Source organism: Jaculus jaculus, chromosome 11, assembly GCF_020740685.1.
Source record: "Jaculus jaculus isolate mJacJac1 chromosome 11, mJacJac1.mat.Y.cur, whole genome shotgun sequence".
Taxonomy (NCBI): Eukaryota; Metazoa; Chordata; class Mammalia; order Rodentia; family Dipodidae; genus Jaculus; species Jaculus jaculus.
This window is the reverse complement of record NC_059112.1, coordinates 5,566,405-5,586,898: the sequence shown is the minus strand read 5'-3', so window position 1 is coordinate 5,586,898 and position 20,494 is coordinate 5,566,405. Positions and strand designations below refer to the sequence as shown.

General features: G+C 41.6%; 1 protein-coding gene across 1 annotated transcript in view; it reads right to left on the bottom strand.

The window, feature by feature from the left end:
• Window positions 1–19,920, bottom strand: part of LOC101618229 (transmembrane serine protease 11D) — a 42,952-nt gene extending 23,032 nt beyond the window's left edge. The window contains exon 1 of the mRNA XM_045130346.1: window positions 19,850–19,920. Coding sequence (XP_044986281.1) covers window positions 19,850–19,857 — 8 coding nt within the window. The 5' untranslated portion in view covers window positions 19,858–19,920. The remainder of the gene's footprint in view (window positions 1–19,849) is intronic.
• Window positions 19,921–20,494: the final 574 nt, after the last annotated feature.

Sequence of the window (20,494 nt, the reverse complement as noted above, 5' to 3'; positions counted from 1 at the left end):
AAAAATACATCATAATCAGGTGTGGTGGTGCACGCCTTTAGTCCCAGCATTTGGGAGGCAGAGGTAAGAGGATCACTATGAATTCAAGGCCACCCTGAGACTACCTAGTGAATTCCAGGTCAGCCTGAGCTACAGCAAGACCCTACCTCGAAAAACAAACAAACAAAACAAAACAAAACAACAAAAAAAAAAACCCAAAGGAAAAAAGAAGTCATACATATGGCAGCTTTAATGTCTTCCCCTCTTTTACTTCATAAGTCTTTGTTCATTTTACCATGCAGGTGAAAACTAGCCTTCTCTGTTACTGATTGTGAGTCAAATCTTTGAGAGAACACTGGCAGCTGTACATCTGCTAACTTTTTAAACCTCAGGTGACTCATTTGTCATCTCATGGGACCACGCCGTTGCCTGATCCCACAGGACATAGTGTCTGGGCTCGTGAATTCCACGTCAGTGAGTGCTCAGTAGGAGACACTGTTAGAAGCCAAGGTCAACCCCAAAGGCTAACTAAGTCCAATTGACCAGTCCTCCATGGAACAACTGGGGACTGGTGTGCTTAAACAAGTGAAATCTCATGTTGGGTAGGAAGCGCTAAAGTACTGGAAACAGGGATTAAGTTGGAGGCTAAAAACTCGAAAAATGAACACCAAAATGAGAGTCAGCGTCTGTCTTCGAATGGTTGAGTGTCGCCACCCTGGGGAATGACTTGAGAGCCAACTTTGTCTCGCCCCGTTGAGAACACTGTGAACTCCACGAGAGAAAATGTCGTGGGGCCAGTGACTAAAGAAACAAAGGGTGGGGAGCCTGCGTCACCTTAATCTCACCAGTGGCGTTACCTCAGCAGTGGATGTTCCGCCCAGGGGAAGGGCCGGGAAGCGTCCGCAGCTCTGGTGTCACTTGGCATCACGGCTTGTGCAACACAAGCGAAGCTGCGTCCCCTGAGCTTGTCCACACAGCCAGGGTGGGCGCTAACGTGGGTGTGTATTTTAATTTAAACTGCAGTTGAAATCTGTGTGATAGAATATTTTCGCTCTTAATTCAGAGTCCTGACCAGCAAGATTTTTAGTACTTGTAGTAAAATGGAAAGGGAAATAGTTAGTGGTCATTTGCTTACCCAGCTTCCTTTCCTCTCTCTTTTGTGTGTGTGTTTTTTTTTTTTTGAGGTATGATTTCACTCTAGCTCAGGCTGACCTGGAATTCATTGTGTAGTCTAAGGGTGGCCTCGAACTCACAGCGATCCTCCCTCCTGTGCCTCCTGAGTGCTGGGATTAAAGGCGTGCGCCACCACACCTGGCTCCCTCTCCTCTCTTTCAATGATTTGGAAACATTTCATGCAGCTGTAACTTCTCTTTCTACGGCTTCATTGTGACAGTGTCCGTGTCTGGCGTTGTGTATGTAGATTGCTAATTTTTATGGTGGTCTTCTAAAGTCTCTGTTAAGACTCTATTCCGAGCCGGGCTGGTGGCGCACACCTTTAATCCCAGTACTTGGGAGGCAGAGGTAGGAGGGGAGGATCGCTGTGAGTTCGAGGCCACCCTGAGACTCCATAGTGAATTCCAGGTGAGCCTGGGCTAGAGTGAGACCCTACTACGAAAATCCGAAAAAGTCTATTCCAAACATAGGGAAAGTGAGGTGGAGAAAGTAAATACTTCTTGATCATTCAAGAAAGATAAGCTGGAAGTGAACCAGACAGGTTTGGTCTGAGAACAGGAACGTCCTAGCATACACTTCCTCCTCTTAAGTTGCCGCTTACTGCCAGGGACAAGGAAGATCTGAGCCTCCTGTTTCTCCTGAGCTCACTGGGGGGAGTGAAGGAAATCTAAATATGCCCAGTGCCTTTAAAATATCTAGAACTTTGCAATAAAATAATTGTTTAATTCTAACTTGAAAGCATATCTTCATATATTTGTGTAGGGATATTAATTAGCCCTTGCCATTGATACAGAGATATACCTAATATTTAACTGTTGATTAATATGGTAATTTTACAATAAGTTTCCATTAACTGAACAAATAGAAGAAATAAATAACAGGATAATTATGAATTCAGATAACATGTTTTTCATTCGAGTAAGGTTTCAGGGGTGATGGTAACAAAGAGTTGGTCCTCAGGCTTCTACTGTGCAGTCATTCTCAATGTCCTGCCCCGTGTCCTGGTGCCAGCAAGCATCCAGCAGGATATTCCCACGAGAATCTTCCGCTTCAAGCTCTCTTTGAGTTCCATGCCATCATTTCCAGCTGATCACAGCATGTCTTAAATGTACATTTCATTTTGGTTTTTTTTTTGTGTGTCAAAACTGAACTTGTCTTTTTCCTCCATGTTATACTCCACTCCCCACTATTCCTCATGTCGATGAGCATTACCACCACTCACCTGTGCCCTCCATTAGGCACCCCGGGAGTTAGCCTTGTCTGTTCTCTCTTCCTCACTTCCCACGTGAGGTCACCGATCCGTTCTTATCTACTACCTAGATCTTTCCTGAGTTCTGTCTGTAGCTGTGCTCTGACTGTGACAACAATTTTCTCATGTGTGATACCTGAGATACCTTTTGACTGGTCTCCTTGAATTTGTAACTGGGCAATTAATTGTTTATTACAAGAGATCGGATGGAAATCTCTGCTGTCCTCTCAGTGTTTCTAGGTGCCAGGGATGTACGGTGGTGCAGTATACAGTGTCCTCCACAGCCTCAGGTGTTTGTGATTATGCCTCCTGCTTAGCCTCCAGCTGATGGAGCCTTTGGCAGGTGGAGCCTTGATGGAGGAGGGGTGCTGCGGGGGGGGGGGGCAGACCTTGGGGACCAGCCTGGTGTCATGTTCAGAGCTAGCTTGCTCAGACCACTTTCTGTCTGCTGTGGACTATGATGAAATGACCACCTTCCCCTGCCATGTTGAAGCATGCTCTGGAAACTGGAAGCCTGAAAGAAAGCCTTTCCTCCCATGGCGACTTCTGGTTGGGTGTTTTGTTCCAGTGACGAGAGACAACTGCCGTGGGATCCAATGTGCAGAAACAGACAAGCACACTGACTTCAGTGGACCTCATGTGTTTGCCCTCTGCACACTCACATGTCGAGATCCTAACATCCAAGTCATGGTAGTAGGTGGTGGATTGGCAGCTGGTGATAAGGTCTTGAGGTTGGTGTTTGCGAGATGGTGTCTCCTGTGTAAGGGACTCCAGAGGTCTCCCCAGCCCTCGTGGTTATGTGAGATTACAGTGAGAAGATGGTCACCTGTAGCCCAAATACTAGACCCTCACCAGACACAATCTTCCCGCACTTTGATCTTGGGTCTCCTAGCCTTCACACCGTGTTTGCAAGCCACCCAGTGTACTGCCCTCGTTCTGAGCAGTCTGGATAGAATAATGCTTGTTCCTAGTCATGGGGCCAAGAAGGGGCAGAAATGATTGAATAAGTGAGGTACTGAAAAAAATTAGAGTGGCCAGGAAAGACCTAGTAAAATGGTGACATTTGGGTAATGAAAAAAAAAAAAAAAGAAGAAGAAGTGAGTGAACTAGCCGTAGGCAGAGAAGAGAAGTTTGGAGGCCTTGAGCCGGGGTGTCGATGGTGGGTTGAGGAACAAGAAGCATGGGGTTTCTGGCGGACTAGAGCAGCCAGCGCGCATGTGGAGGTCACGACAAGGAGATGACACCAACGGGGACAGTCAGGGCTTTGCGTCTAAGCGGCCGGGTCTTTGAGAGCGACAGGGGTTGAGGGCTTTGAGCGCAGCAGAGACATCCGCTCGGCTCTCCAGTTTCGGAGGGGGAGGGGAGGGGGTCTGAGACGTGGGAGACGGCTCACGAGGGGAGGGGACGGGCCGAGGTGCTGTGGGAGATGACTCATGAGGTCGTCCAGTCATCAAGGAGAACGATGATGGTGGTAAAGGTGGTAAAGTGGAGGAGGTGAAAGTGGCCAGCCCCTGGGTACCTGTGAATTCAGACTGGGAGAATTGATGTTGATTCCCCTGTGAGGGATCAAGGTTGAGTTTAGGATTTTGTACAAAGATTTTATTTATTTATTTCCAAGGGGATGGGGGAGGGAAGGAGGAACGAAGGAGGGAGAAAAGAAAGACAGAGAGAAAGAGAGGGGGAAAGAATGGGCATGCCAGGGCTTCTAGCTGCTGCAAACCACCTCCGGACACCGGCACCATCTTGTGCTTCAGGCTTTCCGTCGCTAGGCCTGAGTCATCTCTGCAGCCCAAATGCAGGAGATTTGCTTCCTTCTATTCAATCCCTTAGACTACGCTCAGGAATTTTGGGGAGGAAAGTCTTCCTTTCTTGTACCTCACTTGAAGCCATCTTTTGGGCAGCATTTGCCCTTCGGTGTGACATTCAGAGCATGTGACAGTCACTTCTGTACCGGCTGCTTTGATGGCCTCCTCACCTACCCCGGCCACGGCAGTCACCCCAACATTACGAGCACCTCTGCCTGGAAAACGCTCATGTTTCGGCGGCCTTACTCTTACTCTTAAGATAACTTCAGCATCGAAGCTTCCTCCCTTCAAGTAGCTCTCTTCTCCCTCTGTCCCACTGCTGCTCCTCATCCGATCCCGTAACACACACTGAACTTTTCTCTTTTTGTCCTTTACCTTCACGAGCTGAACAATGCTGTTTGGAACAACTTCCACCCACACACTATGAAAGGCGGCGCTGAACCTTGTCTCTCCATTTTGTTCCCTGTCTAGAACAATATTTGTCTTGTAATTCACGTAGGCATTGTTTATGGAAATCTTCATGAATGACTACAAAGGCAGATTTAAAAATCATTTTATAATAGTTTGGAGGGATTTTTTTTAAGTGCACATTGTGTGTTTTTGTTCTGAATGCTGACAAGCACATATATAAACCAGAGGATAATCTCTACCGCCTAGTAAATGCTTAAAGTGTCCCTGGCACCATTCTGAGTTTTCCTACATCATCCATTTAATCCTTGTTAAAAAAAAAACAAAAACATAGTTTGTATGTGAGGAACAGTGTCTTAGAGATTAAGCTACTTAGCTAGCAAGTGATGGAGCTGTCATAGAAATCCATGTTTGGCAAGTTCAAACTGCTAATGTCCACATCAGATGAGAGGAGAGTTTCTGCTAATTATATGTTGCGATTAATGCACATCAAACTTATTGCCTTTGCTATTAATATTAAAAATGGAAAATTCAATTTAAATTCACAGAATCTTACTTTCCTTAAGGATGAATGTCACTCTATATATCTGAGAGAGAGAGAGCAAGAGAGAGAGAGATTGATTGGGCAAGTGGTGGCTACAGTTCTGGAGTGCCTAAACGCTCTTTTGTGAGAACCAGGAAGCAATTCCTTTTAAAAGGTGTCCTCTAAGATGAATGAGCTCCACTCTGTGGCAGGAAACATGGGCTCCATCTCAGATCTCAGTCTTGCCCTCACAAGCCACACATTTGTACAAGTTGTACAAAACCGGACAACTATAGATGGCAGTGTGAAAGTGACATAACCTGGCATCTTCTGGTTATTGGTTATGTGGAAAGTCAGCATTTGATTAATGTTCTCATAAAGAGTGTGTTCCTATCTAGACAGATGATTACTATGTGTGTGTGCAAGTTAGGGGGAGAGAGGGAAAGGTAAGGCACAGGCGTCGGTGGTGAGTCGTGCACACCTGCTGCTGGTGAGTCTTAGAAGACGAGTTCTGCTGTCTGATCGGCTGTTAGGTTTCACCCTTTCTGGAGGACAAGGTGTGACCACAATAGGATAAATCCACACTCCCTCCTAGGAGAGAAGCACCTTTCCTCCTAATGTTCTAGCTGTACTTCCTGATTGGTTCTAATTTAACATGAATCTTTTTCATGTTCTAGAAATCCATGGCATCCTTCTCCAGGTTCCTGTCTATACATTGAAGTAGGCTATGACACTTTATAGCAGTTATGGTTTGACTTAAAAATGTTATGTACACAGTGTGTATTCAACCATGTTGGTGCCATCGTTAGCCTCCTCCCTGTCCACCCCCCTTCACAGGGACCCTCCTCTTTGGGGAATGTGGGTCGTGCATTGTGGGGTGGCCATCAGTTATGGGGAAGAGGCAATGTCTCTGTGCAGAATGTCCCAACATGCTGCCTTAACAATCTTTCCACCCCGCCTTCTGTGAATTTTCCTGAGCCATATTGGGTTTATTTTAGATCTACTTCAGTGATGAGGTCTTGGGAGCCTCTGTGATTCTGGCTATCTGTTTTGGTAGGAGTTGAGTGTTCTCTGTGTCTGTCTCCTTCACCCTGGTGCTGGTGCCAGGTTCTTATCTATTAGGTCTAACCTATCAAGGACAGCATTCATACGATTATCGGCCCTTTGTTGCTTTTCTGCAAGTTCTGCTATTTGCTTGGTCAGTGTTGTATAGCTTGTATCTTCATTTTGGGGTTCTGATCCTGTTGTCTCTTCTATGTTTTGATTACAGATATTCATTGTGGGACTGAGCAATCTTATTGGATTTACTTGCATTTGATTTTTCATGTTATTCCTTTTGTGCTGTGGTCTGTCCATCATAGTGTAGGAGTCTTATTTAATTTAGGAGGAAGGTATAGTCTACCCTTGAAGTGTCTTCAGTGATTATTCCCTTTTATGTGCTACAGAAATGGAAAGGTCAGATATAACTTCTTGTTAGCCTGGCATGGTGGTGCACATCTTTGATCCCAGCACTGGGGAGGCAGAGGTAGGAGGATCACCATGAGTTCAAGGCCACCCTGAGACTACATAATGAATTCCAGGTCAGCCTGGACCAGAGTGAGACCCTACCTCAAAAAAACAAAAGCAAAGCTTCTTGTTAAGGGGAAGAGCTGTTAACAGACTTTGAGGAATGTGGCAGATAGGGTGGGTAGGTTTTCTGGGTAAGAGGAGAAACAAAGCAAAAGAGGAAGAAAGTATGAAGCCTGTTTGGAGAACAGTAATTAATTAGTGTGGTGCTTGTAGGTAAACATGAAAAAAAATTCAAAAACTAGAGTTGGTTAAAATTATGTAGAATTATAAGACTTTAAATTTAAAAAAATGTGCATATTAGCCGGGCATGGTGGTGCACGCTGTTAATCCCAGCACTTGGGAGGCAGAGGTCGGAGGATCGCCAAGAGTTCAAGGCCACCCTGAGACTACATAGTAAATTTCAGGTCAGCCTGGACTAGAGTGAGACACTATCTCAAAAAAAAAAAAAATTGTATGTGTGTGTGTGTGTGCATGTGCATGCACACATGTGTGCTTACTTGAGTGTGCCAGGGCCTCTTTCTGCTTCAAACAAACACCAGCTGTGTGCAGCACTGTTTTTCTTCTGAATTACATGGGTAGCTTGGTAACTTAACCCAGGCTGGCAGGCTTTGCAAGCAAACACTTTTAACTGCTGAACTATCTTCCAAGCCTCTGAATTTTAAGACTTTTTATGAAAGCTTTTACGGTATCATTAAGCTTTTTAAAAATGGAATGGGGAGCCAGGCGTGGTGGCACATGCCTTTAATCCCAGCACTCAGGAGGCAGAGGTAGGAGGATCGCCATGAGTTCAAGGCCACTCTGAGACCACAGAGTGAATTCCAGGTCAGCCTGAGCTAGAGCGAGACCCTACCTTGAAAAAAACAAAACAAAACAAAAAAAATGGAATGGGGGTAGGGGAGAGGGGATATAAGATATATATACATCCCAACAGGACTATGACCATTATGTGATATGCAATACGTTCATACAGTAAAATTCATAATTAATAAATATAATGTCAAAAAACTTGGGAAAACAGCAGCAGTGTTTTAGAAAGGTAAATCTGGTGGCATAACTGGGCTGCAACAGCAGGGGGTTAGTAGGCCAGTGGTCTCTGTGAAGACTAAGGGCCAGGAAGGGCTAGGACCATATAAGGAATGTGGGGTAGAACGGAATGTTTGAGGGACACATGGAAAATGAAAATTCAGGACCATTTCCTGGTAGAGGATTCAGTGGTGGGGCAAGAGTATCAGTTCAAGATGAAATTTTGAGGACTAGATTTGAGTAATTGGAGATTATGGTAGTTATAGGCGTGGCCAATTTGTGTGTGAGGGGGTGAAGAGACAGAGAGAGAGAGAGAGAGAGAAAGGGGGAGTTTTTAAGCATATGGCAGGATTAAATACATTGAATAAATACAACTCACTGAACATCGCAGTTTAGCATTATGTTCACAGAGCACTAACGAGAATCTCTTATTTACAATTGTGACCATGTGCATGGACGTTATGACTCACCATTGCTGCCTAACATCACAGCAGTAGTACATTGTTCTAGATAGTGAGAAGGTCACACTTGAAAGTCTGAAGGATAGCCTCTACAATGTATGGCTTTCACATTGTCGCAAAGTTGAAAAATCATCATACTAGACCATGTAAATTAGAAACCAGGAGTATTTATTTTGTCACTGATAGTATTTGTATCATTCTTTGCAGTCAACTGAGGTGAATCTAGGCAGAAAGAAGACCTTGGAACTGGGTGTGTCTTTTGTAGAGTCACTATCTTAAGTATTTAAAACCCTGTAAAAGAGTATGTGAAATCAACTCCTTTGACTACATTTGTATTAACAAATACAGGTTTCATTATATGAACCTCTGGATATATACACAGATGCATACCAATTTGATTTCACAACTTTCCCGTTATTATAACCTTAGGCATCAGAAATATAAACATTGGGCAATTATAATAGCATGTATGCATGTTTGTGTGTAAAAGTTAGGCAGTCATGAATTAATGTTTATAAATGGTACCATATTCTACAGAGGAGACTAAATAATGCAGAGATTCATGAGCCCAGGAAAATCAAATTTATTGTGACTTATCAATAGAAACAAATTATGAAATTTTATTTCTGTAACCAAGATTAAGAAGCCTCTTCTGCATGCACGTGGGCACAGTGGCATTATGATAAAGGTGGCACCATTTACAGAGGTGAACCACCTAGAAGATCTGAAGAGAGCACCACAGCGTAACTCCTCAGGATGTTTACAGTGTTCATGTTTTAAGTATGTTTCTCTAGAAAACATCATATTCCTAAAGTAATGGTAATAATTTGCCTCTACTCTTGTCTCAGAATGTAAACATAGTGTTCCAATACCAAAAGCCATTACAGAGAAAGTCCTGGCCCAGGTTACCTCTCTGTATCCTTGCTGAGTAATGAACACTTGGGTAACTTTTTAAAAATTGACATCTTTCATAATTGTAGACAATAACCCATAGTGATTCCCTCCACTCTCCCCACTTTCCCTTTTGAAATTCCACTCTCCATCCTACTTCTTCCCCCTCTCAATCAGTCTGTCTTATTTTGATGTCATCATCTTTTCCTCCTATTATGATGGTCTTGTGTAGGTAGTGTCAGGCACGGTGAGGTCATGGATATCCATGCCACTTTGTGTCTGGGGATGAGCACATTGTAAGGAGTCTTGCCCTTCCTTTGGCTCTTACTATTAAATTGTCCAAGAGGGCACTAAAGTTAAATGTTAGCTTCCTAGTGATTCTGAATGCTAGAAAGTGTAGTCATAGCAAAGCCATGAAATCCATTAGGTTTTAAATCAAGAAATGTCTGTTTAATTGAAAATTTGCCCTTTGTTTCCTACAATGCAAAATCCCCAAAGTAACACTTTATCCTAGGTTAAGTTGTCTAGTAAGTTATGCTTTCTTTTTTATTGTTATTATATTTATTGTGGGAAGTACAGAGCCAAAGAAAGGTACTCATGTGGCTAGAGATCCCACATGGAAGGCCCTGGAAAAAAGCATGGAAAGAAAAAGAAAAAAGAAAATTCAAGGAGCTCCTGCCATGTGGGGAGCTGAAGGGATGTGGGACGTGGAGAGGAAGGGCCAGGGTCCCTCCCAGCTGGTCCTGGACTGAGCCAGCCAAGGCCCACATGAAGGGAAAACTCACCCACAGCTGACAGTTCCCAAGTGGTCAGAGTGTAAGTTATGTTTTCTTCTTCTCACTTCCTTTCTATTTTTTGTATTATAAAAAAGATATTATTCGATTTTTATTGATACCAATTTGTTTTTCCAGCTTTTTTGAAGTTACAGATATTCATGACACTGTAAATAGGTCACGATAGTCTATCAAACTGCTTTGGGAGATGAGAACTTGAATATCTCGAGCACTAGGATATCTTCTAGGATCAAAATTTTCTGGCACTTGATTTTGGCAATAGTTACATATCTATAAATATGTAGAGACCACTGACGTTATAGCTTAAGTAGCAAACTTTATAGTATGTAAATATATTTCAGTGAAGCTGTTAAACACTAAATTTAAGCTTTTATGATTGTTAACTTATTGCAATGGTAAAATTATCAAGCTGTCTATGAGTATTTGACAAATGAGGCTGGTCTTGAACTTGTAAAGCATAAGAAGACAAAAGCCCATTCAGTTCACCACTCAACACCATGTAGCTGTGTTCTTAGTAGACATTAAATAAGAGGTGTGTCACTGTTGATGCAAGCAGCTTGTTGCACATGGCAGTGAACATGAGAGACTGGAAGTGATTTACTCCAGGTACAACTTACAGCACTTAACCGTGGGACCATGTCCCTCTCATGATCACGTTCTCTTTCTAGTGGAGTCATGAATGGTACCCTGGGAATTGTTTATGGTCCTAGTGAGATCTGTGGAGGTGTAGCATACATTTCTTTTGCTTGTCATGTGTCAGAGTGGAAAAGGCAGACGGGTCCAAGAGAAAGACTCATGATTACATCCAAGCCGAGAAACGGCAGAAAGACAGTCATTCTGTGTGCACTTCTCTGTCTCCTGGCTTTGGCTTCCCTTCCGGAAGTCCCTGAACCGCGAGACAGGATTGCCTCTGGAACTTATCCGAGCACAGAAACACCTACGTGCCCAGCAGCGCAGGGAGCAGTGCTCCTGAAACTTAGGCGGGCGCTGCGCTGTGAGCGCCCAGTTGCCCCGGTGTTGAGTGTTTCTGCAGGCATGTCTAGGGGACATAATTTTTCATATTTAAATACAGAAAGTGGCTTCTTGCTATACTCCTCTCTCTCTATCTCCAGAGACCAGCTGGAGGCACTTTCCTCATTCTAGAAATTTAATCCAATGTCCAAGCTTTCTGTATTTGAAAAATATATATTTTTTTAAATAGCTAGTTAACCCTTCATTTGTTTTATTTACTTATTTTCTAAGGGATAGGATCAACAGCAGTTTTTTTTTTTTAAATTTATTTATTTGAGAGTGACAGACACAGACAGAAAGACAGGTAGAGGGGGAGAGAGAGAGAGAATGGGCGCGCCAGGGCCTCCAGCCTCTGCAAACGAACTCCAGATGCGTGCGCCCCCTTGTGCATCTGGCTAACGTGGGACCTGGGGAACCGAGCCTCGAACCGGGGTCCTTAGGCTTCACAGGCAAGCGCTTAACCGCTAAGCCATCTCTCCGGCCCTTGAAAAATATTTTTTTAAAAATATTTTATATACTAATTTAGGACAGAGAGAGAGAATGAAAATGGGCATGCCAGGGCCTCCAGCCACTCCAAATGAACTCGAGATACATGTGCCACCTTGTGCATTTGACTAATTTGTCCTGGGGAATTGAACCTGGGTCCTTAGGCTTCAGTGGCAAATGACTTAACCACTAAGTAATCTCTGTAGCCCCCAAATACTTCTTTTTATGAAAAAAATTGTTTATTTTTATTTATTTATTTGAGAGCAACAGACAGAGAAAGAGGCAGAGAGAGAGAGAGAGAGGGAGAATGAGCGAGCATGGTCATGCCAAGGCCTCCAGCCACTGCAACTGAATGCCAGACTCGTGTGCCCCCTTTTGCATCTGGCTAACGTGGGCCCTGTGAAATTGAGCCTGGAACCGGGGTCCTTAGGCTTCACAGGCAAGTGCTTAACCACTAAGCCATCTCTCCAGCCCCTCAAAATACTTTTATACTTCTTCAACATATCTTAAGTTCTTCTTATATTCTTATTACTCTTGCCCAATCAACCTTTATTCCTTCTCTGAAAAAAAATTTTTCTTTTTTGTTTTTTTGAGGTAGGGTCTCACTTTATGTTAGTCCAGGCTGACCTGGGACTCACTATGTACTCTCAGGTTGGCCTTGAGTTCATGGCAATGCACCTACCTCTGCCTCCCAAGCACTGGGATTAAAGGTGTGCGCCACCGCACCTGGCTTGCCCTTCTCTGAAATTTTGATCAAGCCTCCAACTGGTCTCTCTTCATCAACTCATGGCTCCCATCCCCACAAATTTAATTTTTCAGAGGGTGCTGGAATTGTCTTTTAACACTCTAAAATAATAACATCTCTTTTCTACAGTATTTAGACAGCTTTGCAATTCTCTTAGGATATATTGGATATATGACTTTCAATGATCAGCAGTTTCCTGCCTGCATTAAAATTGCTACTTAAAAAGCCGGGCATGGTGGCGCACGCCTTTAATCCCAGCACTTGGGAGGCAGAGGTAGGAGGATCGCCGTGAGTTCAAGGCCACCCTGAGACTACAGTTAATTCCAGGTCAGCCTGGACCAGAGTGAGACCCTACCTCGAAAAAGCAAAAAATAAAAATAAATAAATAAATAAAAATTGCTACTTAAATAAGAACTTTTAAGAAGTGTCTTTCTTGAACACCTAGATTATTCCATTGGTCTCTATTACAATACACATTGCAATGTTGCCTTGTTAAACAAATCACAGTGAAATTACAGATTCTCATGTTAATCATGAGTATCATCATCTTTTGGACAGGAAAGTTGGGATTTTCAGTAAATACTTTTCACAGAATAAACGTTTCCTATGATAGTGTCTTCTATTCATCTTAACTAATTAAAGCCCCTAGAATTTTCTTCTTATCACTCAGCACAATTAGAATTAGACGGAGATTTGCTTACTTAAGTTGTCATAATGGTTGTTTTTCTACAATAAGGATAAGAGCATTGCTAGGGGCTTTTCATTCTTGTTCTGTATGTTTATCACCTAATATGTTGTCACATAAATCAGGGACTCAAAGGAGCAGATAAGTAGTACTGAGATAGATGCTATAAAGGAAGGATTAAATAAGCAGTTAGGTATATTAGGTTCAAAATGTCTTGTTTTGCCTTAGGCTCTTAAAAGTTGCCTTGCGAGGGGGTGGGTGCATGTTTTAGCTTTCAAGTTAATGACTGTAGACTCCAGGTGCCAATGTTTGCCTACAGAACCAGCAGCTTCTGCAGTATTAAATGCCACAGGAATGGGTATCAGCACACTGAAATCACAGCCACAGAAGAGAAGAGGCTGTTCTTAAATGTACTCGAAATTTGGGAGTAGGAAAATGAGATAGATATACTGACTGAAACTGAAAGAAGGGAAGGGTTGTTTGATCATTGAGGTAGAAAAGAAAGCAGTAAGAATTGTACTTGGGGGCTGGAGAGATGGCTTAGCAGTTAAGTGCTTGCCTGTGAAACCTAAGGACCCCAGTTCGATTCTCCAGGACCCACGTTAGCCAGATGCGCAAGGGGGCGCACGCGTCTGGAGTTCGTTTGCAGTGGCTGGAGGCCCTGGCTTTCTCTCTATCTATCTGCCTTTTTCTCTCTCTGTCGCTCTCAAATAAATAAATAAACATGAACAACGACAAGAATTGTACTTGGAAGCAGTGTGAGGGATGAGCTTGTTTCAAGGAGGGAATGGGCTGTCCTGGGGTGGCGACGTAAAATGAGCACAGAGACTGACTTTGTGGGTCGGCAATGAAGAGCTGGAAGAGCTGTTTCCCAGCCATGGCATCAAAGTCACCGCAGCACTCTGACCTTTCTCTGAGGTGAGAGAATATGTGCTTACAAACAAGCACCTAGGATGTGTTCCAGAAAAATTCATTTGTAGAAAAGTACCCAGAATACACTTTGTACAGTTGAACCTGTTCGGAAAGGTTCAGTGCTTCATTATGAGCCAGGGCAAACTACCAGAAGAGTGGATATTGATTTGTAGGATAATCTTAAAATGGAATATCAAGTAGCTATGACTGTGAGAGAACTACCCGAAGAATGGATACCTAAGTTGTAGAATCTTGTTAAAATGGAATATCAATCAACTATGAATGTGAGTAAACTACTACTTTCCTTATAAATGTAAGTTTGATAATCTATATGAATTTTATATGCAGTTAAGCTCAACCATATGTTTTTAGAAATACGCTCAGGAGATGCAGAACTGGGAAGGGAAGATGCCCCGCCGGCTGACGATTACGGGTGAGAGGCAAGGAGAGGGAAGGAAGTTGCGAGAATATGATCATAGAGTTACCCATCAGATCACGTGTTTCCTTTAAATAGGCACCACGTACCCAGAACATATGATGCTCACATCCTTAGGAAGCCTTTATTTTGCTTATTAGAGCTACTAGCCATTGGATTTTTTTTTTGTCCATTGTAAAGCACTTACTACAAGTACCCACTTAAATGTCTCCCAGGAGACTCTGTAGGGACCGGGTTCTATTGACATGGGGCTGGTGCTACCACACCCATTCTAATGTACAAATATACAGCTAAGCCCAACTTCAGAAAAATGCCATTATTTTGCGTTAAATTGTATGGCCTGGACACTATTCCATAGGTTGTTATTATGCTTCTCTTTATAAGCATTATTATCTAACACATATGTAGTACCAACATCCAAAGTGGACAAAACATTTTCTACTTTTGTGTATTTTTTTCATAAAAGAAATAAGACATTACAGATAAAATTCACTCGCTTCATCTCCAATCTGTCTCCCTGCCCCGTCCTGTAGCTGACTACATACAGTGGATCCAGTACCACTATTCCTTTCAGTTTTAATATTTTATATGCTTCAGCATTATATTCATGAACTTAATAATGTATATTTAATTAGGTTTTGAATGAACAAAAGTAATGCCATCATAATAATTGCATAACCTTTTCTGAGGCATTATTTGATTTGTATCTGTTGTTTATCCTTTAATTGTTTACGTTTTTATAGAGTAATTCTGTTATGAATATTAAGTTTTACTTACACATTAATGTATTGATCAATGAATATTATATGCATCTTTTTGAATATATGCTAAAAGCTCTTTATAAAGTTCCCCTTTATTTTAGAGTTTCAACTTCAATTTTTTAAAAAGATGCTCCATATTTTATTTTATTTTAAGAGAGGGAGAGAATGTGCCCATCATGGCCTGTAGCCACTGAAAAGGAACTCCAGATGCATGTGCCACTTTGTGCTTCTGGCTTACATGGGTAATGGGGAATTGAATCTTGTTCCTTAGGCTTTGAAGGCTAGTGCCTTAACCACTTAGCAATATCTCCAGCCCCTATTTATTTTAACTTTAATATATACATAAACAAAATTATATGTTTTATATGACACACGATAATCTATATATTGAATGATACTTAAAATGAAACATATGTTTCTCCTCAAATATTTATGATTATCTTATGGCAAAGACATTCAAACTCCTTTCTAGGTTTTTGAGCAATAAAATACATCATCTATAGTAATGGTCCTGCAGAATATCACATGAGAGGTTAATTTTAACTGGACATTATTGTGATGTGTCTCAGAATGATATGTTTAATCATAAAGTAAAAATCAAATAAACTGAAGAAGAAAATTGAGACAAAGCAGGTATAAACCGTATTTAGAAGAGATTTAGGAGAGTTTTATTGAAGAAATGGATGAAAATGAAGCAATAACTAGGAAGGGCAGTTAGATAAGGGGAGTACTTTTCAAAACCGGGGATAGGGTGGCTTGTCCTTGTGCTGGTGGTGATACGTCAGCAGAGAAAAGAGAAGCTTCTACAGCTCAATTCACTTCTTACAATATTAAAGCCAGGCAGATATGTGGCCCAGAAACCAAAACAGTAGCATAAGAACACGTGTAGGTTAAAAAAAAAAAAGCAATGTTACGATCCACAGATTTGAATCCTAGCTCACCTATGATCCCCATCTGAACCCTGAATTCACTTATCTTTTTATTAATCGAAAATATATTCATTCACACCTCTAACAGATAACATACATATCTGAATTATTGCACTGAATTATTCATCACTACAAATATTTATTTCTAATCCTTTTAAACTGTTACCCAATGAATTATTTTATACTTGGGATTGTGCCTTTATCTATCCCAACATTAAGTCTAAGGAATATTCTTTTTAAAATTTTTTTTTATTTTTATTTGAGAGCAACAGACAGAAAGAGAAAGAGGTAGAGAGAGAGACAGAGAGAGAGAGAAAGAGAGAGAAAATGGATGCGCCAGGGCCTCCCGCCACTGCAAACGAACTCCAGAGGCATGCGCCCCTTTGTGCATCTGGCTAACATGGGTCCTGGGGAATTGAGCCTTGAACCTAACTGGGGTCCTTAGGCTTCACAGGCAAGTGCTTAACCACTAAGCCATCTCTCCAGCCCAGGAATATTCTTAAAGACAGAAATCATGGTGAGTGTTTGGTGAAGAGAACGGGATCCTTTTAGTTGGAACAACAACTTCTAAGGGATTGGGCTGGTTGATTTCAGGTTTTCCTGACACTACATATATTTTAATTTCTCACCTGTGACTTATTTTGGATGCGCCAACCATTAACTTCTTAGGTATTGAGTCAGCACAAGTGTTGAATGTGTTTGAAGAAAAACCTTTCTGGTGGAGTGCTTGCTGGTGGTCAAATTGAGAGTGGACATGAGAGAACTGGCCAGAAAATATGTCATTCTGGTGGCCAGTTGCAGCTACCCTTCCTGTGCTTCATAATGACACTTCCATGTCTCCATTCCAGACAGGCAGCAGAGCAACCTGGCCAAATGTTAGAATTGGTTTGAGCACATGGTCCAGGGTGTATAGGCACAGACTTGTATGGTCCATGCATCCTCATCTGAGGGAGACTGGTTTTCTGTTTAGGTAACAGTGACTGGTTCTCTATGAGGAAATAGTGATTGGCTCCCTATTCAGCTAACAAGGGCTTGTTTCCTGTTCCTGTGACAGAATCCACAGATGTTGAAGACCCTTCTGTTAGCAGTATTTGTAGATGGTTTATACAGTCCTGCTTTTTAAATTATTAATATCTAAAACAATATAATTATATTATTTAGTTAATAATGGGAAGGTCTGTGCATGTTCAGTACAGATACAAACACTATACGTCTACCACATAGAGTTTTAAACACACTATTTTGGGCCTGATAATTATATTCTGGTGCCCACCTATCTAATGTCCATGATGAAATATAGTCTCTGTGTAGTAATTCACGATTTTAACCACAGATTTTGAAAGATAGCAGTTCAAAAACTAGAAACAACAGGCAGAGTTTGGAACCCATTTTTGACACATGGATTTTTTATGTGGTTTGCATTCTTGGAAGGTAGGGCACACATTCTTATTCGCTTTGGCATTTGTCTGTTGTCAGTTAATCATATCACAAGCACCAACAGAAGAAAATTGGAATAAGATTTGTTATGGTGGAAGGTGCTCTGCTAAAACTTGCCTGTCGCTGAACTGAGATATATTTGTTCACCTTACATCTTTTGTGTTTTGGCTTACAAACCTCCTTCCTATCACCAAACCTCACTTTTAATGTAACCCAATGGATATGGATACTCTCTGGGTGGACCAGAGAAGTTCTGGAATGCTGAGAGAGCTGCAGGTGAGTAATGATTGTATCACAACACCACTACCCAGGCTCTGGGCCTATGGCGGGATTTCCTTCTTCAGAGATTGGGAGATATGGATAAAGCATGGAGGGCGTCGTCTGTTCTACCTCGAGAGAGGAGAGTGAGGCGGAGGTCTGGGTGAGGCTCACCATGAAAGCATCAGCAACCCACGGAAGCCTGTTCTCAAGCAGAGCTATTTCAGAATTCCTCAAAGATTTTTCTAAAATGAGATTAAAATTTTTTGGAATTATCTAAACATTATGCCATATAATACCTTTCCCTTTCTCCTACCTGAATCAGAATATGGAAGGATTGAGAAAAGCTAGGGTTTGAAAAAAAAAAAAAATCCCCTAGGCCATTTGAAAGTGCCACCCTGGAAATTCTGATTTTTTTTCTCAAGTTGACCACATGGAGTGTGGGTTCTCAAATTTATGAACAAGGTCAATTTTCAAAAATTTATCAACTTACCATGGTAACTCGGATTAGCTTATTCTCCAAAACTGAACCAACCAACAAATGAAAAGTGCATTGAGAAACGTAGATGCTTTAATAAAAAGGGAAAGCACTGGCAGCAGGTGAGGCCTGTAAAGAGTAAGTGCACTAGGTGTGTAAATGCACTAGGTGTGTAAGTGCACTAGGTATGTAAATGCACTAGATGTGTAAATGCACTAGGTGTGTAAATGCACTAGGTGTGTAAATGCACTAGGTGTGTAAACGCGCTAGGTGTGTAAACGCACTAAGTGTGTAAACGCACTAGGTGTGTAAACGCACTAGGTGTGTAAACTCACTAGGTGTGTAAACGCACTAGGTGTGTACTTTTGCAATGGCAAGACTGGCTCTGGCTGCACGTCAGCTTCTCCATTCATGAAAATTGTACGTTTTTCATTATTTGCTTTATTTATGTCTCTGTTTTTCCTTTGGATAATGTGTCAATGTACATACAGTTGCATATACAGGTCAATTTTTAAACCAGAAAGTCTAAAAAACTTAAATGTTTCAGCAACCTATATCTCAAAACTTAATGTTTACTAAAAGACTATTATTAGGTTAAAGAATTTTAAGGATTAATGAAAAAAATAATTCATTAGCAATACTTTAATATGACAGACATTTTTAGTGTTTCATGTCTCTATTAGATTTTTCAACAGGTTTGTCCTTACAAATTGATATTTGATCAGTAAGTTCAATTTTGTAAATTTTTTCACCTAAAATGAGAATACATATAAACTACTTCAAAGATTTTTAATTGCTTCCTGAGATCCAATTTATGAATATGAAATAACTCATTTTATTATTGGAAATTTATAGTGCATGCAACTTTCCAATTATCTATAGATATTTCAAAATATATATCTATAGATATATCGAGATATATGTCTATAGTTATATCAAGATGCATCAAGCATAATGTTACCCCGAATTTTGCTATTTAGTATGGATAGACTTTTGGTTCTATTGCTTCCAGTGTTCTGGAGATTTAAGAAAACTTCAGCTGTACTTTCCTGTACATGCTGTTGTTGCCTATTGTGATCCTCCTGTCAGCACAACTTACCAGTTGTGAACTTACCAGTTCACAGAAAATAAATATGTACAGCATATATACTCATATGCACATACTTGCAAAAACATTACACTATGTAATGATTTTCATTGTGTTACCTAAGACTGTACCCTCTGATGGTACGCTATGTCACAGCTTTTAGCTCTTATTTAAATGTGTATGAAAATAATCATTAATGAGAGAGGAAACTAAGCAAATGCTTTTTGCTTAAACATGAGCAAGAATTTTCTTAAAAATAACAAGAGGTGTGCATTGTCTTCATAAAACAGAGACAAACTGTCTTTGCTTTCTTGGGGAGGACTGTATAGTCCAGGTGATGTTTGGTAGCCAGGAATGATGCTGTGATAGAAATCAAAACACATAACTTTCAAAAAGCTTTAAAGTCAACAGAGGAATTTTTTACTGATCACATTTAAGAAACCACACATTGCCACTTGAAAACTGAAAAGCATCAAAAAATAAAACTACCTCCCTATTTAAAGATAGGCAGTAATGCTAAGTTATCTCTTTGGGTTTATTCATGTCGTCAAAAAAATTCAAAGAAGCACCCAAGCATGTAATGTAAATATCACACATCCTATATAAACAACACTCCAGTTTCACCGAAAGTTCCAAAGTCCCTGGAAAACTATTACACACAGTCAACATTTCTTACACTTCTATGCATTTTCACGCACTGCAAGATGCAGCAAAGCTCCCGCAGCAGCACAGGCGGAGTCAGCGCTTACCTGTACATTTTCCTCTTGACGAGCCAAGAGGTCCTTCCCCTGTCTGCCTGGAGAGCCCCGCTCAAATGAAGGACTGCTCGGTGAGATGAGTGTTTGTAAATGAGCTGAAGCCAAAGGAGGAAATCCCACGTAATTAGAACCTAACTTGTTGAACAAGTCTGAAGGAATCGTCTTGAACCAATAGCGTGACGCGTGAAGCAGAATGAGAAACAGAGAATCTCACACATCAGTACAAATTTCACACATGTAGCACTCTGCAACATGCTTCCAGGTGACAGGTAACTTGCAGAACCCTGTGATTGCTTTGCATGTTGTGACCACTATTCACTGAGGAAGATAGGGCGTGCTTGCTCCGTATCATACCGTGCACTCCCCTCCAAACCACAGCACGCCAAGAGCTGCCAGAAAAGACTTCCCATGCCATGGATGGAGACTTCCTGTGATTCACAAGTCTTGTTTTTCCCTCATAATGTGAGGCAGAGATGCCAAGAAGGGCACAAACAAGTTCCCAGGGTGGTGGCAAGCAAGCAGAACCGTGGGATTGAGACCCACCTCCTCTTGCTCTAAGAACTGTCTTCTGAAAGAAGACTTCACGTGCTGCTACTCAAAGACCAGGGGGCAGCAGGACAGGGCAGCCCGGGGGTG